The sequence below is a fragment of the Cryptomeria japonica genome, chromosome 6 (assembly GCF_030272615.1).
Source record: "Cryptomeria japonica chromosome 6, Sugi_1.0, whole genome shotgun sequence".
NCBI lineage: Eukaryota > Viridiplantae > Streptophyta > Pinopsida > Cupressales > Cupressaceae > Cryptomeria > Cryptomeria japonica.
The window spans coordinates 239,054,617-239,074,244 of NC_081410.1; the positions used below are offsets into that span (position 1 = coordinate 239,054,617).

The 19,628-nt window shown below is 34.3% G+C and overlaps 1 protein-coding gene across 1 annotated transcript; it reads right to left on the reverse strand.

Moving 5' to 3' along the window:
• Positions 1-4,009: 4,009 nt before the first annotated feature.
• Positions 4,010-4,429, reverse strand: LOC131077305 (uncharacterized). Its single transcript, XM_058014769.2, has one exon. The coding sequence runs from the start codon at positions 4,427-4,429 to the stop codon at positions 4,010-4,012; it is 420 nt and encodes a 139-aa protein (XP_057870752.2).
• Between the last annotated feature and the right edge of the window lie 15,199 nt (positions 4,430-19,628).

The following is a 19,628-nucleotide window of genomic DNA, read 5'->3' on the forward strand; positions in this document are numbered from 1 at the left end:
TGTAATTCTATTTAATAACACAAATAATTAGAATACAATTTTAACTTAATTAAAAATCAACCCTTAAAAGAAGAAGAGGAAGAATTATAATAAATAAATAAACAATAGAATATCTAATAAAAGAAGATAGTATTAAAAGAAAATAGTAAGAAAAGAAAGATTTTAATTCAAAATATAATTATTCTATCATAATTAAAATTTTAATAAGACAAATAATTTTAGATTAAATTATAATAATTTTTAATTAAAAAGACATGAATAATTAAAATAAATTTTAAACTTAATGAATAATTAACTCCTAACAAATAATATTAAAATGTATATTTTTTATTTTTTATTATAAAGATCTCTTTTTTAAAATTAATATAAATTTAAGCGATTAATTTTATAGTTTTCATTCTTCTCCCCAATTTTAAACCATTGATTTCAATAATTAGGTGGTTCAATTCATATAGGGAATGCTTCAACATAATAATTATAATATAATACATATTTAATAGTGAAAATATATATTTTTCTTAAAAGCATAATCCTAATTTAATTTTAAAAATTTATATAATTATAATTATAATAATTAAATTGATCTCAAATATAATTACTAATTTGTAGTATAATATTATATTATTTTTTATATTTATGTAATATTAAGTATTTTTTTTTTAATAAAATAATTATTAATAATTATAAAAGTGAAAATAGACATTTTTTAAATAACTTAATAAAAAATATTTAAATTTATTACTAAAATTTATTAAATTTATTTGTATATATTAAAATGATTAAAATAATAATGATTTTAAAAAATTATTAAAAAATAGAATAATTTCAAAAAATATATAAAATATAATTATAAAGAATACATATAATAATTAGGTTTATTTTTTTAATAGAAATATTTGTATTTAATTTCACTTAAACTAAATGAAATCCTTATAATTGGTTTTATTATCTATATTTTGAGATAAAAAATAATTATTAAAATTTATATGTTTATTTAGAAAATATATATATATATATATATATATATATATATATATATATATATATATTATCGATAACCAGGATTATATATTGCTTGAAATAGGGAAGATTTACATCCAAAATGCAGACACACTTCCTGCCATTACATGGGGTCTCGCCCTTACAAAACCAACATAACCCAAAAAAAATGACACCAGACCTACATAACCAACCATTTCAAAACCAGCCATACATACATAAATGCCATCGAAAAACCGACCCACCCTAGAGACCCATCTATCAAAACCATCCCAAAGCCTCTTCCCTAGAAAAGTTTGGAATGCCCCTGGTGGGCCCTGCATCCTGCACCTCACCTCCTCCACCTGGCAATGTTCCCGACCTGCCACCACGCAGCGACTCGCGCTCCCCCACCTTCACTTGCTTCCATGGAATCTGATGGTGAGTCATAGGCCTCCCATCCTCGCCCAATGGAGCTTCAGACCAAATTGGGGTCTTCTTCCCGTGTATCTTCCATCGCTCAGTCAGCCCCAAACCTCACACATATTGCACAACATCCCTCCAACCCTTCCGTGCATTCTCAAGCTAGTTTTCAACAAGTCGAGAAGCCGACCAGATAACAAACGGCTGCAGCTCCCCCGCTTCTACTCTAATCCTCCGCCATGGATCTTCCATCATCTTCAGCCCTTTCCCAACAATAGCTCGAGCCACCACATCATTTAAACCTCCCACCCACTTTGGACACAACACCAAAGCTGCCACCCGCAACACCTCCTCTATCGACTTTCCCACCGACAAAGCCAGGGCGACAAACAATGATGAGATGTCGAGGTTGGTTCGAGGCCGACAGTCATATTTGAGAAATTCCTCCCCGACCATCAACCACACTACCATCCAAAACTCCTCCCCATCCACCCTGAAGACATTCATCAGCCTCTTGCTCGAGATCAACTTGCGAAATGCTGGCATTTGACCATCCGTTGTCAAGGAAAAATTTGCCTCCATTCTGTCTCACCTCTTCACTAAAACCTACACACACAACCAAAGCGAGAAACCAACGACCATGAAATGCCAGGGAAACAAAGACCAAGGCCTTTAAAAAAGCCACCACCATCACATGGCATGAATGCACCACACGAATCGCCTCAAACAATGCATCATCAACAAGACAACTCACCAATGGCCTCCATCTTCACTCCAAAGCCGCCAAGGCCACTTGCAACTAAATCGTAGATCACAATCTACGAGGGCCATAATTTCCCACAAGTCCAGTGTCAATCAACCACATCAAGAACAACTCGGGTTCACTTCCCTTAATAAAAGCAATTCAACCAAAATAATGAGAACTAATAGTTTGAAAGTCCTCAAATATTCTAAAATTTTTTTCCAAAGAACCATTCGCCCCCACATTTGAAAGCTTATCAGCCTCCACATTAGCTTCTCTGAGAACATGAGTCACCTTATAGTCTTCAAAGCCAACCAGAAGATGTTTCATTCTTCGAACATGTTTGTCTAAATTCCACGCCCCCATACGACCTATAGCTATCCCATTCACCACAATCTGAGAGTCGCCTTCCAGATGGAGTTTTTTCACTCCCAATTTCTTAGCCATAAGAATAGCTTCTAAAGCCACTTGGCACTCTGCATCATTGTTTGATCCATCCACCAATCTTTTAGCTCCTAGGGCTAGAATGTTGCCACAAGAATCTCGGGCAACTACTCCAACACCAAAGACCCCTGGATTTCCCCTTGAGGCGCCATCAAAATTGACCTTGATCCAACCCTTATCTGGTAGGACCCACTCCTGTCTTACTTCACCCATCCTCTGAGGATTTTCCCTCAAAAGCCCATTAGTAGGTCTAAATTTGATCAAAGGCCAGTTCACCAAAACTCCAGCATCAAACGGGGTGAAAGGAGTCTTTGCTAAGTTCACTTGAGAAGCAACATTAGTGACCAGTTCCGAGATTGCCTTCTCCAATCTAATCAGAAAGCGATCCCTATTTTTCTCTTTTCCATCAAACACTCTACGGTTCCATTCTTTCCATAGTTCCCATAAAACAGTAGAAGGTAAAATCTTCCAAATGTTAGCAAAGATTGATGACTTACCCAAAACTGGCCAAGACTCCAGTCAGTCGCTCAAGTTCCCTATCATTAGACCCTTCCAATTCAGTCTTTGCAACCCAAAACACCATGCTTCCTGGGCGAATTCGCAATTAAACAGAAGGTGGTCCACATCTTCCTCCTCTTTTTCACAGAGCACGCAGTAGAAGGGGCCTACAAACCCCATTTTTTTGAGATGGTCTCTTGACAAAATCCGCCTATTGCCAGCTAGCCAGGAGAAGGCTCCCGCCTTTGGTAAAAAAACATTGTTCCATCATAGCTTGGCTTCCCATTCCTTCGCCCTACCCTCAGCCTCCAAAAGAGTAAATCCCAACTTAACAGAGTAATTGCCACTTTTGGCACCATTCCAAACTATCTCATCCTCATCTCTAGAGCCCGAAACCTTTCTACTATTCAGGATATTCCTCAGTAGCTGTTCATCCACCTCCCCCAAATTTAACTCACTGGGATCCTTCCAGTTCCAACGCTGGCCCAAAACTGGCATATCTGGTGATAGGAAATCGCTCACCTTTGAACCCCGGAGCTGAGTAGTCTTGATCTTTATCTGCTGGGGAGCCTGGGAATCCAGCGATGGTCACCCATCCCAAGAGTCTTGCCAGAAGCATGCCTTTCACCCATCTCCAATCCGCCAAGAAAGATGATTCGTAATCAGGCTCTTGCAGCTCACCATAAAATTCCATAGAGCGGATCCTCTCAGGGGGTCTTCTGCCATTAGGATCCTTTCCTTTTCCCCACTATCCAAATACTTAGCTTGTAAAATACGAACCCACCTCTGCTCTAGCTTACTGTACATCTGCCACACTAACTTGGCCCCCATAGCCTCGTTAATAAGTCTCCAATCGCGAAGCCCTGCGCCTCCTCCTCCTTTGGATTTGCACACTCTGTCCCAAGCCATGAGCTAGATTTTATCCTACTCCCGATTTTCATTCCATAAAAACTTCCTCATCTTCTGTTGCATAATCTTAATGACCAAACCAAGGAGTTTAAAACAGGCCATAGGGAAAATAGGCATAGCCGGTACAATAGTCTTCAGCATCAGAAGATGACCAGCCAAAGAGAGCCACTTGCTCTTCCAACCCTCCATCTTTGCTTTGCACCCATCTAGAAATCCTTTCCAAATTTCTGCCTTGCCAGCTCCAGTAAAGAGCGGCATACCAAGGAATTTCCCAAGAAGTTGACCAATCTTAATCCCAAACAGTCTGGTGATTGCTCTTTGTGACCCAACTTCAGTGTGGAAGAAAAAGATTTCCAATTTATCCCAATTAATTTCCTGTCCAATAGCCCAACTATATATGTCCAGTACTTTCTTTATAACCGTTGCTTCATGCATTGAGGCCACTCCAAAAAGACAAGTATCATTAGCAAACTGTGAATGAGTTGTGGAATCCACCCCTTGTGCAATCTCAATGCCTTTTTACATCCCCTGAGAACGCTTTCGAGCAATCTACCGGCCAAGAACTTCTGCCATTAAAATAAAGAGAAAGGGGGATATTGGATCCCCTTTCCGAATGCCCCATGAGGTGGGAAAGAAGCCTTGAGGACTGCCATTGACTAAAACTGAGGCTAAGAACTGCATAATCATACTAGAGATCCACGTAATCCAAGCCTTACAAAACCAAAACCTTACTAACACAGCCACCAGGAAGGACCTATCAACTCTATCGTAGGCTTTCCAAATATCTAACTTAAGGATCATTCTTCTCTGCCTACTCCTCATGGCTATGTGTATCGCCTCATGGGCCACCATAACCTCATCCACAATGTTCCTCCCTGGGGTAAAACCACTCTGTTCACAAGAAATCAGCTTATCTAAAATCAATTTGAGCCTATTAGCATCAACTTTTGTTATGATTTTATAAATAGTGTTACACAACGAAATCGGACGAAATTACTCAAACCCAACCGGCTTGGCTTTCTTGGGAATAAGCGCCACCAGAGTACAGTTGAATTCCTTCAAATCAAATCCCCTTGACCTTGACTCTTCAACCACTTCTAACAGTTCTCCACCAATCAAATCCCAAAAGAACTAGTAAAAGAAAGCCTGAAACCCGTCTAGGCCTGGTGCTTTCTCCCCACCTAGACCAAAAATAGTAGCTTTCACTTCCTTCAATGAGACTGGTTCCTCAAGCATCCTGTTATCATCCTTAGAGACTATGGGAGGAATTAACTCTAAAAACTCGACCTGCAAGCACACCTGACCAACCCCGTCCTTCCTCCAAAGATTACCAAAGAAGTCCACCACCTCCTGATTAATGAGATTTGGGTCCTCCGTAGAAGTGTCATCCATAAGTCTCAAGGAGAGGATCCTATTGAGGCATCTCCTTGCCTTCACTGAACTATGAATTTTTTTTGTGTTTCTATCACCTGCTTTAAGCCAGTTCTCTCGTGATTTTTGCTTCCAGTAAATCTCCTCCCTCTGCAAAACTTCCCCATACCTACTAAGCAGATGGTTCTCCGTGAGGAAGTCCACTTCATCAATCCCTTCGGCCAAAACTTTTGCATTCAGAGCCCCCAGATCCCCTTCAATCCTTTTCTTTTCATTGAATATATTATCGAACACATCCTGTTACAAGATTTTAGTTTCTGTTTCACATAACTAAGCTTCTTGAAGAACTTAAAGGCCAAGAAGCCTTCCACTGCCGGAGCCTCCTTCCACCAACCCACCACTTGATCTCTAAATCCTGGCTCCCTTAACCACATTTTTTCCACCTTGAAAGGACATCGAAGTGGAATTCCATCTTTTTGCACAACCAAAGAGACCGAGAAATGGTCTGAACCTGAAATTGCTAAAACTTCTGCCTCAAAGACCAAGGGGGCCAAATTCCAATCCCCTGCAAGGAAGAACCTATCTAGTTTCTCAGCTATGTTGGAAAAGCCCTGCTATCTATTTGTCCAAGTAAAGCTCCCTCCTTTAGCAACCACTTCAAACAGGGCATTAGAATCCACAAATGTCTGAAAGTCCGATTGTGTCCTGCACATCCTACTCACCCCTCCACACTTTTCTGAGAAAGAAAGAGTGGCATTGAAATCCCCGACAAGAATAGCTAAGGTCGGCCTCACCTCCTCTAAAAGCTTGGAGATATCCTCCCATAAGCGACACTTCTCTGTAGCCAATGTGGGTCCATAGACATTGATGAGGAAACAAGAAAAATTCATGATCTTTGAAAACACCTTAACCATCTGCCAATATTTAGAGCAAGAAACAACATCCACCTGAACTACCAATGGATTCCACAAAATTCCTAGTCCTCTTGAGGCCCCTTTTGAGTCCACAAAGAAACCAGACCACCTCTGCCTAACACCAAAAACTCTAGCTGCATCTTCTCTTCCCAATTTTGTTTCCTGAATACAAATTATTTCCAGCTTAACCTGATCAAATCCTCTTTTGATCAGGCGTCTCTTGTTAGGGGCATTACAACCCCTAACGTTCCAAGTTAGGAACTTCATTTCTTCCCAAGAGAGAACAAGTCTCTCTTGGATAGAAGCAGTCTTGTCTGACCCTTCATGTTGCCTACTTCCTCAAGCAGTTTCTGCCTATTTTTCCTTCCTCTCAAATTCCCTTTGGATTTAGAGGGATTTGTTTTGGTCTATTTGATGGTTCTAATCTCTATCTCCCCTAACTCAACAGACAGCCCCAAAGAGTCATTGGTTAACCCATCCTCCTCATCTGACTCCAGCTTTGTTGGAAGACCATTATCTACCTTACCCGAGGACATGTGGATGTCTTTGAAGCAAGTAACTTTATCCTATGCACTCCCAGCTAAAGCGTCTGAAAGCTGGTTCTCCAGAGGCTTGTCACTCAATCCCTTCTCCAGGTTCTCCAGCCCAGTCTTAGAAGTAGAGTAAAACCTATGCTGAGAAGGAATCCTCCTGCCTGCTGCAAAGTCATGACTCAAAAACACAAGATCAACTTTTGTTGTCGTTCCTTCTATGTGGAAGCAAGCATCCCCACACTCTTCACTATTAGCTTGGCGCACCTGCACCCCATCAACACATCCTGCCAGATTTTGAGGGTGGATCACAAAAATCTCTCACAATTTCCATTTGCGACTACATCAACCTCACCTCCAGAAGGACTAGAGACCTTCAGCAATGTTTCCTGAGTAGGGAAAGAATCCAATGGCACTATCAACCCACCTAAAACTTCAAAACTATGATGAAGTTTCCCAGCCAATGAAACGGCCTGATCCGAACATTGGATGGCATCTGTGTGACTGGATGGCTGATTAGTCACCTCCGACCTTGCTATCAACTGCTCCTCCAAAGCGCAGTTTGCCCTTCCCTTCCCCTTCTGGCCTACTCGACAATCACAATCCTCGTGTCCCCAATCTTTGCAAAGTTTACACTTAACCATGATTTCTTCAGCCTCAATCTCTTGTCTCCAAAGACCCTCTAGCGATCTAAGCTCAACGGTCTTCAGAAGCCCTAGGTATGGTTTCCATATGACACAGACTTTGGCATACATGGATGAGTTCATCTTGTCAATCGCTTCATCCAACTGAATGAATCTCCCTAGCTTATCACCAATGCTCTTAAAAACTTCCTCCTTCCAATATTCACGCGGGAGATTGTAGAGCCTGATCCAAATAGGAATTTCCTCTATGGTGGCTTGTCGAGGGTCAAAGTTAGGGATCTAATCCTTAATATAAAACCCTACTCCCATCATCAAAAACAGCCTAGAATTCATCACCGCAATCTTCTCCTTAGCTGTCCCAGCGATGATAAGGAAAAACCCATTTGTTAGGGTTTTAATCTCAAAGTGGCTCCCCCATTCTTCATCGACCCAGGTCCCAATTTTTGGAAAAGTCAGCCAATCCCCTCCCCACTACAAGAAGAAATCTCTGGCTCACAATATTTCTACCGATTCCTTCCAAGCCTCCGAATCAATGCAAATGCTGACTGTTCTCTTTTCAGACGTTTCTGGTTTCTCACCAGTGATAAGAGAAGGTGTCAGAACCTTCTTCCTCAATCTCTCCTCTATCTGCTGCTTGCTCCATTTCGGGAAGTTCAGAAATCATGAGTGCCCCCATTTGGTTTTATCGTGCTCAAAAGGGAATCTGGTTTCACCAAAACTAGCTCCCTCCCTCCTCCTCCATCCCATGTCCTTCCATTGCCACTGGTTTGATCGCGGTGGACACCAGGGCCGCTTGTTTTCCATTCTTCTTGGTCCATTCTCCCACCCTCGCGACCGAAAATTGCCTCCGCTTGTAAACCCTAGCTTCCTCCTGTGCTCCATTTTTTTATATCTATTAGTTATATTTCCTCATCATCTTACTTTTAGAAAAAAATATTTTATTTTTAAAATTATAAATGATTAAAAAGGGGAAAAAAAAACTATTTAAAATAGACATTTCAGTTTTTAAAATACAAAGAAATCTCAAAAAAAACCTAAAAAATCTATTATCCCTAAAAATTTGTTCCTATAACACCAAATTTTTTAAACCAATCATAGAGTAGATAAAACAGTAATAATTACTTTTGATTTGTGCAAACTAATTGAATAAATCAACTTCACAATATTGCCTATGCTAACAAAGTTGTACAGATAAATTATCCACTCATCTAGATTTTATTTTTTTCATATTTAATAAATAATAATAGAATGTTTCTTTTTAATTTAGATTTTACTTTTAACTTGTTTTTAAATTATCCACTCTGGAAAGTTTCTTTTTAAAAAAAATGGGTGGGTGCCACTATAGTGTTACCCTCTCGGGGGTAATAAAAACAAAATCCTAGATATATGAATATTTATGTGGAGATTAATTTTATATTGTATGAAGATATACAATATTTGAAACAATAGATCATAGAGAAAAATATTAAATAATGTAAAATATTTTGAAATATATGAATATTTACATCAATATTTTAAAATAAATTATAAACCATCAAATTTACATCATTAAACCCTAATCTTACACCATACTAAACATTAACACTTAATCAAGTTGAATGCTAATTGTAAACCTAATTGAACACTATTATAATTAATAAAATAAATAATTATTATTATTTTATTACTTTGTAATATTATTAATTAATATTATTATGCAAACCATATATTTAAATACTAATCTTTAAAAAACATAAAATATTTAGATTAAATTTAAATATTTTAATTTTTTATATACATATGAGAAATAATATAATGTATATTTTTTTTACTGAACCCTAATGCCAAACCAAACTGAAATATAAATCATAAGCAAATCAAACCTTAACCTTTACACCTTGAACCAAATCTCAAAATCCTAACCATAAACAAAATTCAACCCTAACCCTATTTTTAAACATAATTATACCATAACCCTAATAGTAAACCAAATTAAAAATAAAAACTAAATTTAAAACATATTAAACCCTAAAACTAGACCAAATTGAATTCTAAACAAAATTGAATTATAGCCTAACTTTAAACCATATTGAACCCTAACCCTAAACAAAATTTAACCTTACCACTAAAACTAATTGAACATTAAACCAAACTAAATCCTAATCTTAAATCATATTGAAGATTAACACTATACCAAGTTGAATGCTAAATGTAAACCTAATAAAAGTAGTACCCTAAACCAAACTTCACCAAAACCCAAACTTTATACTGAATTGAATTGTAGCCCTAAACCAAATTGAACCTTAATGTTAATTCATATTGAACACTAACACAAAATTAAATTAAATCCCAACTATAAAACTATTTGTATCTTAAACCTAATTGAACCCTAACACTAAACCAAACTAAATCCTAACCCTAACATTAAACTAATGTGAACCCTAACCCTAAATCAAACCAAATCGAAATAATAAACCAACTCAAACCTAAACTCTATCATTAAACCAAATTAATCAACCATAATCCTAAATGAAATTCAACGTAAACACAAGTGTACCCCAACCCTAATAATAAAGAAAAATTAAGCTCTAACTCTAAACCAAATTGACCTCTCCCCCTAACAATAAAACAAAATAAACCTTATCCATAAACTAAATTGAATTCTAACTACAAACCTAATGAAACCCTAAACCAAAATGAACCATAACCCTTCCTTTAAATAAAATTGAACCCTAAGCCAAAAGGACCCTAACCCTAAATTATATTAAACCCAAATCTTGAATCAATTTTCACAGTTCAACCCTACTAAATTGAAAGTTATGATAAACCTAACTTAACCGAATTCAACCCTACTAAATTCAAATTTACAATAAACCTAACATCAAACAAAGTAATCTTACCTACATAAGTTATATTGAATCCTAACACTAAAGAAAATTAAAATGAAACTATAAAACTAATAAACTCTAAAACTACTTATTCAACATTTTCATTTAATTTATTAGATACAAATAATTAAATTTATAGTATACTAATCATTAGTTTACATGTTCTAAATATAAATAAAATTAATATTAATTTATTCTTTTTATATATTAAATTCTAAATTCTACTAGTTTATATATCTTTTAACTTTAATCTATATAAAATACGGTTTTTTCTTTAATCAAATTATTTAATATAACATATACAAATGGAAAAAACAATAGCAAAATTTATGTTAAAAATTTATAAACCATCAAATTTACATCATTTATATATTTTGTAATACAAAACCACTATAAAATTAATATTTAAAAATTTATAATAAAAAATAGAATGTAAAATTTACAATAAATAATAAATATTTACATATTTAGTTCACAATAAATACTTATTTACATCTATTTATAATATAATAGATCAATTTTTGTCCAATTTTTTATAGAGATAAAAATTTAAAATATTTAAAATATTTACAATAAAAATGAACTATAAATTTAAATTAAAAAATCACAATAAATAAAAAGAGTTAAATTTGCAATAAAAATAAACTGAAAAGTTTAAAATGGAAAATAGACACGGTATAAAATTTCCACTAAAAACCTATAACTAGCAATTGCACCTTGGTGTGCAATGGGTACACCGAAGAGATTATTGAAGGTCAATTAGGAATAATTTGTTCTATTATTTGTATACATTAGTGGATCACATGAGATCAATTTGTAGGTCATTCAACAATTGTGCAAAAATGGTCCAAATGGAGAAGTGGTAAATTCAAATCAACTATTTGTCCACTTAGAAGGATTCAAACATGATTGAAAGAAAACCTTTGAATTAGAAACATACTTAAGCTCCATAAGCAATAGGAGAGAGAGAGAGAGAGAGAGAGAGAGAGAGAGAGAGAGAGAGAGAGAGAGAGAGAGAGAGAGAGAGAGAGAGAGAGAGAGAGAGATAATTTGATAGAAGGATAAAGAGAGGTGGAGAAAGAGATAAAGATATAGAGGGATGTGGAGATAGACAAGGATAGATAAAGAGGACGAGATAGGGAGATATGAAGGAAGAGGAGAGGAAGAGATGTGGAGAGAACAAAAAAAAAGAGAAGTAGAGCTAGAGAAATAGAGATGAAGAGGAAAGATAAATAGAGGGGGGGAGAAATAAGGGATAGGCACAAAGGGAGAAATATTTGCATATATGTGGAGTGGGAGAGGGAGAGGGAGAGATGGATCGATATAGCAATATAGGGAGGTAGAGAAAGATATGGATAGAAAGAGGGGAAGATGGCTCAATAGATAGAGTGGTACTTGAGAGAGTTATGGATAAAGAGGAGCAAGAGGTGGGAGAGAAACAAAGAGATAAAGAAATCTAAATTAGGAGCTCATGGAGTGATGAATAATAAATAGAGAGGAGGAAGAGACATAGGGAGATGCAAATAAAGGGGCAAGAGTGAGAGGGAGGGGGAAATATAAAGAGATAGAGATATGAAGGGAGAAATAGGGAGAGTGTGTATGTAAGTGAGAAAGAGGGAGTGACCAAGATAGAGAGAGAAGAGAGGATTGGAGAGATATAGAAAGAGGGAGTGATAAGGAGAGATGGAGACTAAAAATGAGAGACATATGCAACACAAGAAATATTGAAGGGGCAACACAGAGATGGAAAGAAATAGGAAGAGAGAGAAGGATAAATAAAGATAGAAAGAGGGAGATGGAGAGATAGATACAAAATGATATATAAAGAGAGCTATAAAGAGAGCTAGAGAGAGAAATATATATAGATATATATATATATATATATATATATATATAGAGAGAGAGAGAGAGAGAGAGAGAGAGAGAGAGAGAGAGAGAGAGAGAGAGAGAGAGATTGTAGAATCCAATTTAATAATAAAATGTAACTATAACAAATTATTTTGAAAATGATTTTATTAAAAATATTATATTTTAATTTTATGTTATATTGTATTTTTATTTAATCAACTGTATTATACAATATAACAGATAATTATAAATATAGTTCTAAATTTTTTAAAAAGAATCTAAATTATATACAAAATAAAATATAATATTAATTTTTTGAACTACGATTTAAATAACAATTAATTAATGTAAATTAAATAAATATAATATTTATTTTTTATATTACGATCTTAAAATATTAATTAATTTGGTTTTAAAGATAATCAACTACACTTAGTGGTTAGGAAATTCATATATATATATATATATATATATATATATATATATATATATATATATATATATATATATATATATATATATATATATATATATATATATATATATATATATATATATATATAAGCTTGAGGGGAGAGATATTGAGAGGGAAAGAGAGGGTATATAAAATATAGAAAGTAATTTTTTCAATTATAATTTTAAAATAAAAATTAATTTTTTTAAAGATAATAATTACATTTGATCATTAAAAAGTTTTATAATAATAGTTATTAATATTATTATTTAAAAATTATTTATGTTTAAAAAATATGTTTTAAAAAATTATATAATAATAATATTAAAATTTATATATAAAATATTATAATCAATTATCTCTATATAATTATTAAAAAAATAAAAAATAGTATTTAAAAAATTAAACAGATAATTTATTATTATTTATATATTATGATATAGTAAATATTAAAGTCTTTAGAAATAAAAAATTAAAAACTTAAAAAACCTAAATATACAAATAGCCCAAAGGTCCAAATGTTAAAATGTTTCAACTTATTTTTGTTTGCTTTAACCACGTGTAACTCTTCCCATGAACCAATGTTTGACTAACAATATTACTGCATTAACCTTCGGTGTAATAATGTACGAGGAACATATTAATGAGAAATAATGAAACATATTAATGAGTTTGGTACCTCTATATTAATAGGTTTGGTTGGTCGAGGGGAGAGAGAAGTTATGTCACCATCTCCATGTACCTGTATATTAAGGAAGTTTGGTTCCTCGATGGGAGAGACAGGATCGTACCTGCAATCCGTCCGTGCAACCTGCCAATCTGACGGGGATTTAACTGCCGCTTTCCTCAAACTCTTGCCAGCCAAGTCCGGTTTTAATATTTTTTTATTATATTTTTATGTTTTAAAAGTTATAATTAATAATAATAGAATAAATTAATAATGAATTATATATTTAAATTTTTTTAATAATAATTTATATGTTTATATTTTTCATTTTATTTATTTTAATAAAAATGTTTTATATATATATATATATAACATTTTTATTAAAATAAATAAAATGAAAAATATAAACATATAAATTAATATTAAAAAAATTATATATATATAATTAATGTTAAAATTAATGTTGAAATCAATTATACGTTAAATTCAATTAAGTAATGTGTTTTTAAATATAATTAAGTAATTTTAACATACAAATTTTTACTTTCAAGACTTGTTATGATTTTTTAACATATATAAATTTAATATAAGAAATAAAAATTAGTATGTTAAAATTACTAATAAGTAAATGATTTTAACATTGATTTATTTTTTCAAGATACATAATATATAACTTCATATAGTTAAGTTAAATTTATCATACATTTTTTTTTTTAATGTTAAATTTATGTATCTTAAAAAATAAATGAAATGTTAAAATCATTTAGTTATTAGTAATTTTAGCAAACAATTTTTTTATTTCTTATGTTAAATTTATGTATGTTAAAAAATCATAGTCAATCTTGAAAATAAAAATTAGTATGTTAAAATTGTTTAGGTAGATTTAACATATAATTGATTTTAACATTGATAATATAAAAAAATAATTATATATATCTTACAATCACTATATATTTATATATATTATTTTCATTAAAATAAATAAAAATTTAAAAAAATTTAAAATTTAATCCTATAAATTATTATGAATTTTTTTTTTTTTTTTGATCGATAAAAGGTCGAAGCCAAAATTTATTTCTTTTATAAAAATATTACATCTCCATTCAGTGTGGGCACCGGTAGGAAAGAATGGAGATAAGAAAACCTCCGGTCTAGCCCAGATCCCTTATGGGATCAGATATTATAAACAACTATAAATTTTTACAAATCCTCATCTGAGGATGGAGGTTGTCTTATTTAGACATTTTAGTTTCTTTCTGTACATAAAATCTTGCAACACTTTTCCGGTTGGATCCATCTTCACAAATTTGGCGAATCCACTAATACTTCGAGCTTTAACTTTTGTCCTGTATCCCGAATCTGCAAAACCTTATTGCAACTTACTTTGCCAGACTGTTAGAAGCATAGTAAACATAATAATTTGCAACAATCATAATAATAGTATCTTTTCTTTTTATGTAAGAGGATTATAGCCTGGATATCCCTTAGCTTGAAACCATCTTAACCTTTTGGGTTTCAATTTAAGAGATTATCCAGGCTACAATTCTACCTACACTAATGAAAAGGATCAATTTCTATCAGTTCCTTAATTACTTTTAACTATGCAGACATCTGATTCTCCAAAACATAAATATATTCATATGCATATGTATGTATATTTATATGCCGATATGTGAAATAATCTATCATTGAGTCTGCCAGGATCATGAGTATATACAGATGCACACAGAAATATATATGCCTGGAGAAAGGAGTGAAACAACAAAAGAGCAAAGGGACTATCCAGAGTCTTATCATAAATAGAACCTTCTAAATATCTGTATCCATGACTAAGCCTGGACTTTCCTCTACTTCCCTCCTTAAAACCTCTACAAAAAAACATGCCACCCATTCCTCAGTAGTTTGTAAGAACCCGAATGAACCCCACACGGTAGAGAAAGGGTATCTCAAAATCCAAGATAAGTCAAATGCTATGATATTCTGTAAAATCCTCTTCTGTCATACAACCAACGAGACAGAAACCAGAGATATCTGTCCCAATTTTAACACAGGGCTTATATCCTATGTTAAAATTATTACCAACACTAACCGATACATAGAGTCTTGAATACCAAATATTAAAAAAAACCAGTAACCTTAGCACGAAGACACATAGCCTGGCAGTCCCTTATTGTCATTAGAAGACATGATATATTACTTATTGAAGTCTATACCCTCGCTGCCTAGGACAATCTTAACTCAGACTACTTGCACTGGAGGGGAAACCTGCATGTGCCAGAGCAGAATACCAGACTTCTACCAATCTCCTCTCTACATGCCTGAAACGCCCCTTTCACCCATACACAGAATTGGGTGTCTAGGGACAGGTGAGGAGAGATATAAACAAGCATATATGAAGGTTCAGATATGGATGGATATGAATATATATATATATATATATACATACTCAAATACATATAGTTCCTGTATATATATATATATATATGTATATATGTGTGTGTGTAATTGTGTATGTTTCTATTTACACCCACACACACACACACACACACATATATATATATATATGAGTATATATATATATATGTATATATATATGATTGTATATATATACATATATCTATATAAATGAATATATATATATGTATATATTTATATATATATGAATACATCATATAACATGAATCGATCCGATGATAAATACATATGGGATTATCTATAAATATATACATATATATATATATATATATATATGTGAGTATATATATATATATATGTATATATCTGAATCTTAGTATACCAAAATGCTGATATAAGGAAACGGTGACTGCACTTTCTAGAACTTATAAATGAGGGACTTGGAGAGGACTTGGAGAGGAGTGATATGAAGGGGTGACACAGCCATCACCTAAAATTAATCCGAGGGTATACCCTTCCTAAAGACATACGAATTACCATCTGCCCCTAAATTGGCTAACTTGTCTGCTATAGAATTCCCTTCCCTATAAATATGTTTAACCGAAGTTTCCTCAAAGTATTTGATCAAATCCAGAATTCTTTTTAATTCCGCTTTCAATTTCCAGTTTGACACTTCCCTAGTCCTGACTGCATTTATAGTTAACGTCGAATCCCCTTCAATTTCCAGATATTTAATCTTGAGTGATTTAGCTATAATCAATCCCTCCCGCAATGCTGAAAACTCAGCCATGTTATTTGAAGCCACACCTATAGGCTTATTAATGCTAGCTATTAGTACTCCGTTATCTTGGTGAATAGCACACCCTATACCTGCTACACCAGGGTTCCCTCGGGAAGCACCATCAAAGTTTAGCTTAGCCCAGCCCTTTCAGGGGGGAGCCCATTTTGTTAGCTTCCTATCTATCTCAGCCTGTTTACCTCCACTCCCAATAAACGGGGGAATTATCAAACCCATCCATTTAGATCGAAGTACCTCATCCCATCTGGTTAAATTAATAGACTTTTCCTGTGTATGTCTTAGTCTATTATTGACTTTTTCCACAATTGTTACCTCGATCTTATTTAGAAGGGATTCTACCCTCAATTTTGATTCTTTAAAGATCCGCCTGTTTCTCTCCTTCCATATTTCCCATATGAGGATTGCCGGGGCAATTGTCCACACTAAGTGATATATATCCTTTGTGTGAGGAGGTTGCCAACTAATCAGCCATTCTGAAATGTCCCTAGGTCTCGGAGTCGGCCAACCAAGGCTTGAGCAAAGCCATTCCCAACATCTCTGACTGAAACTACAATTAAGAAGTAGGTGATCCGCATTTTCTTCCTCTGATTCGCATAGAGGGCATCTCGATGGTCCCATGAATCCTAATTTTGAGAACCAATCTGAGGTAAGAATCCTTTTTTGGAAAGCTGCCCATGAGAAGATACCAGCTTTGGGTATACCAACGTTATTCCAGCATAGGCTAATCGGAATATTAGGATTGGTTGCAGCTCGTCTGAGTTTTAAAAGTGAGTATCCTTCTTTGGCTTTATAAATGCCCGAAGAACTACCCGCCCATATTATCTTGTCTTTCCCACTATGTAATGATAGATGCCTATGCCTCAAATTATTCCAGAGGATCTCCTTGTTTGCATTTGACAAGTTCATCTCATCAAGGGGTTTCCACTCCCAACCCAAAGCGGGGTCATTGGAGATAAGCTTGATATAATCCTTAACATACCTGCCCCTGATTGATTTGCAATGTTCTATACCTTCTTCGCTTATTCCTATTTTGTCTAGGGCTGAATATCCCCCCCAAGAGTCTTCCCAGAACAGTGCCTCAGATCCTTCCGCAATATCCCATGTTAGATAATCCCTGATCACCTCTCTACATTCTAGCATAAAATTCTAGACTTTGGATCCCTTGGGTAGTATTTCCGTCCTCAGTATACTATCAAGGTTGGAGTTAGTGAGATATTTAGCTTTGAGGATCCTTACCCATTTAAGATCTGGTTCCGAGTACATTTTCCAGACTAACTTCGCCCCCAGAGCCATGTTTTGTACCCCCAAATCTTTGATGCCAACTCCCCCTATACTGATAGGTTGGCTAATTTTATCCCAAGAAATTAAAGCAAATTTCTTTTTGTCTGAATTCATATTCCAAAAGAACTTCCTCATCTTTTTTACCATTTCTAGTCGAGCTTCTTTAGGTAATTGCTGGCAGGACATTTGATATATCGGAATAGCCGCCATAACAGCTTTTAGTAATGTAATCCTCCCAGCCGAAGAGAGGCATTTGTTCTTCCAAGAATTCAACCTGAGATCCATCTTTTCAAGGATTCCTTTCCATAATGAATTAATATTGTTTCCCTTATCCATCGGAATCCCTAAATATTTACAAGGAAGTTTCCCTTTATCAAACCCTAAGATATTACAAATATCTGTCTCTATGTTTTGCGAAGTGTTGAAGAAGAAGATTTCCGATTTATTCTTGTTCACTTCCTGACCAGAAGCTAATGCATAAATGTCAAGAATCCTTTTGAAAGCCATGGCTTCAGTCCTATTCGCACATCCCATCAGCATTGTGTCATCAGCAAACTGCTGGTGGGTTATGGCCTCCATTCCATTCGTAATTTTAATACCTTTAATAATCTGATTCATACGAGCACAAGAAATGATTCTCCCAAGGCCCTCTGCCATTATGATAAATAAGAAAGGGGATAAAGGATCTCCTTGTCTAATCCCTCTAGATATCTGGAAGAAGCCCGCTGGGGAACCATTTATAAGTAATGATACCCTGGGAGATGAGATGCATTCGAATATTAAATTGATCCATTGTTTAGAAAAACCAAAGGATTCTAAACATTTACACAGAAATCTCCAATCGACTTTATCATATGCCTTCTTAATGTCTAATTTGATCATCATAGCAGCTGATCGATTCTGATGTAACGAGTGCATGACTTCTTGAGCAATAATAATGCCATCAAAGATAGATCTACCTGGAATGAATCCGGTCTGTTCCTCTGAAATTATGCAAGGGAGGATGCCTTTCAATCTATTCGCTAAAATTTTAGTAAAAAGTTTGTAAATTGTGTTACATAAGGAAATAGGTCGGAAGTCTTCAAAATTTCTTGATTCCTCCTTCTTTGGAATCAAAGTAATGAAAGTATTGTTGATCTCCCTTAAAATACTTCCAGAGTTTCTAACAGCTTCCAATGCTTCCACTACCTCCTTACCAATAATGTGCTAGCATTTTTGAAAAAAGCAAGCGGTAAAACCATCGGGGCCGGGTGCTTTATCAGGGTTAAGTTGCCTCAATGCTAATTTTACTTCTGATTCTGTAAATTTGTCGCTAAGCGCTTTGTTTTGGTTTTCAGTTATGATCTTAGGAATATTCCTAAGCAAAGTTAAATTGGCGTCTTTAAGGGATGATTCCGAACTGAACAGGGTTTTAAAATGGTTCACCGCTTCTGTAGTTATGTCCTTTTGATCTTCTAGTAGTATACCATTATTACTCATGATCTTGTGAATACTATTAGTGTTCCTCCTATTTTTTGTACTGTTGTGAAAGAACTTAGTATTCCTATCCCCATTTTGAAGCCAATTCTCTCTAGACTTTTGTTTCCAAAATATTTCTTCTTTTGTTAACGTATCCTCATATTTCCCGAGAAGCTCCTTTTCTTTGAGGAAGCTATCCTGATCCATTCCTAGTCTAAACACTTTTTCATTTAGGTCTGCGATTTCTTTTTCTAATGAAATTTTGGTTTCAAAAATGTTGCCGAAAACTTCACTATTCCATTTCAGTAACTTGCTTTTGAGATGTTTTAGTTTATTTACAAGGCAAAACATCTTTGATCCCTGAAAATTTACCTCAGACCACCACC

Bases quoted from the DNA above. Each gene is read 5' to 3' on its own strand.
- LOC131077305 (XM_058014769.2), bottom strand. From the start codon at position 4,429: ATGCATGAAGCAACGGTTATAAAGAAAGTACTGGACATATATAGTTGG.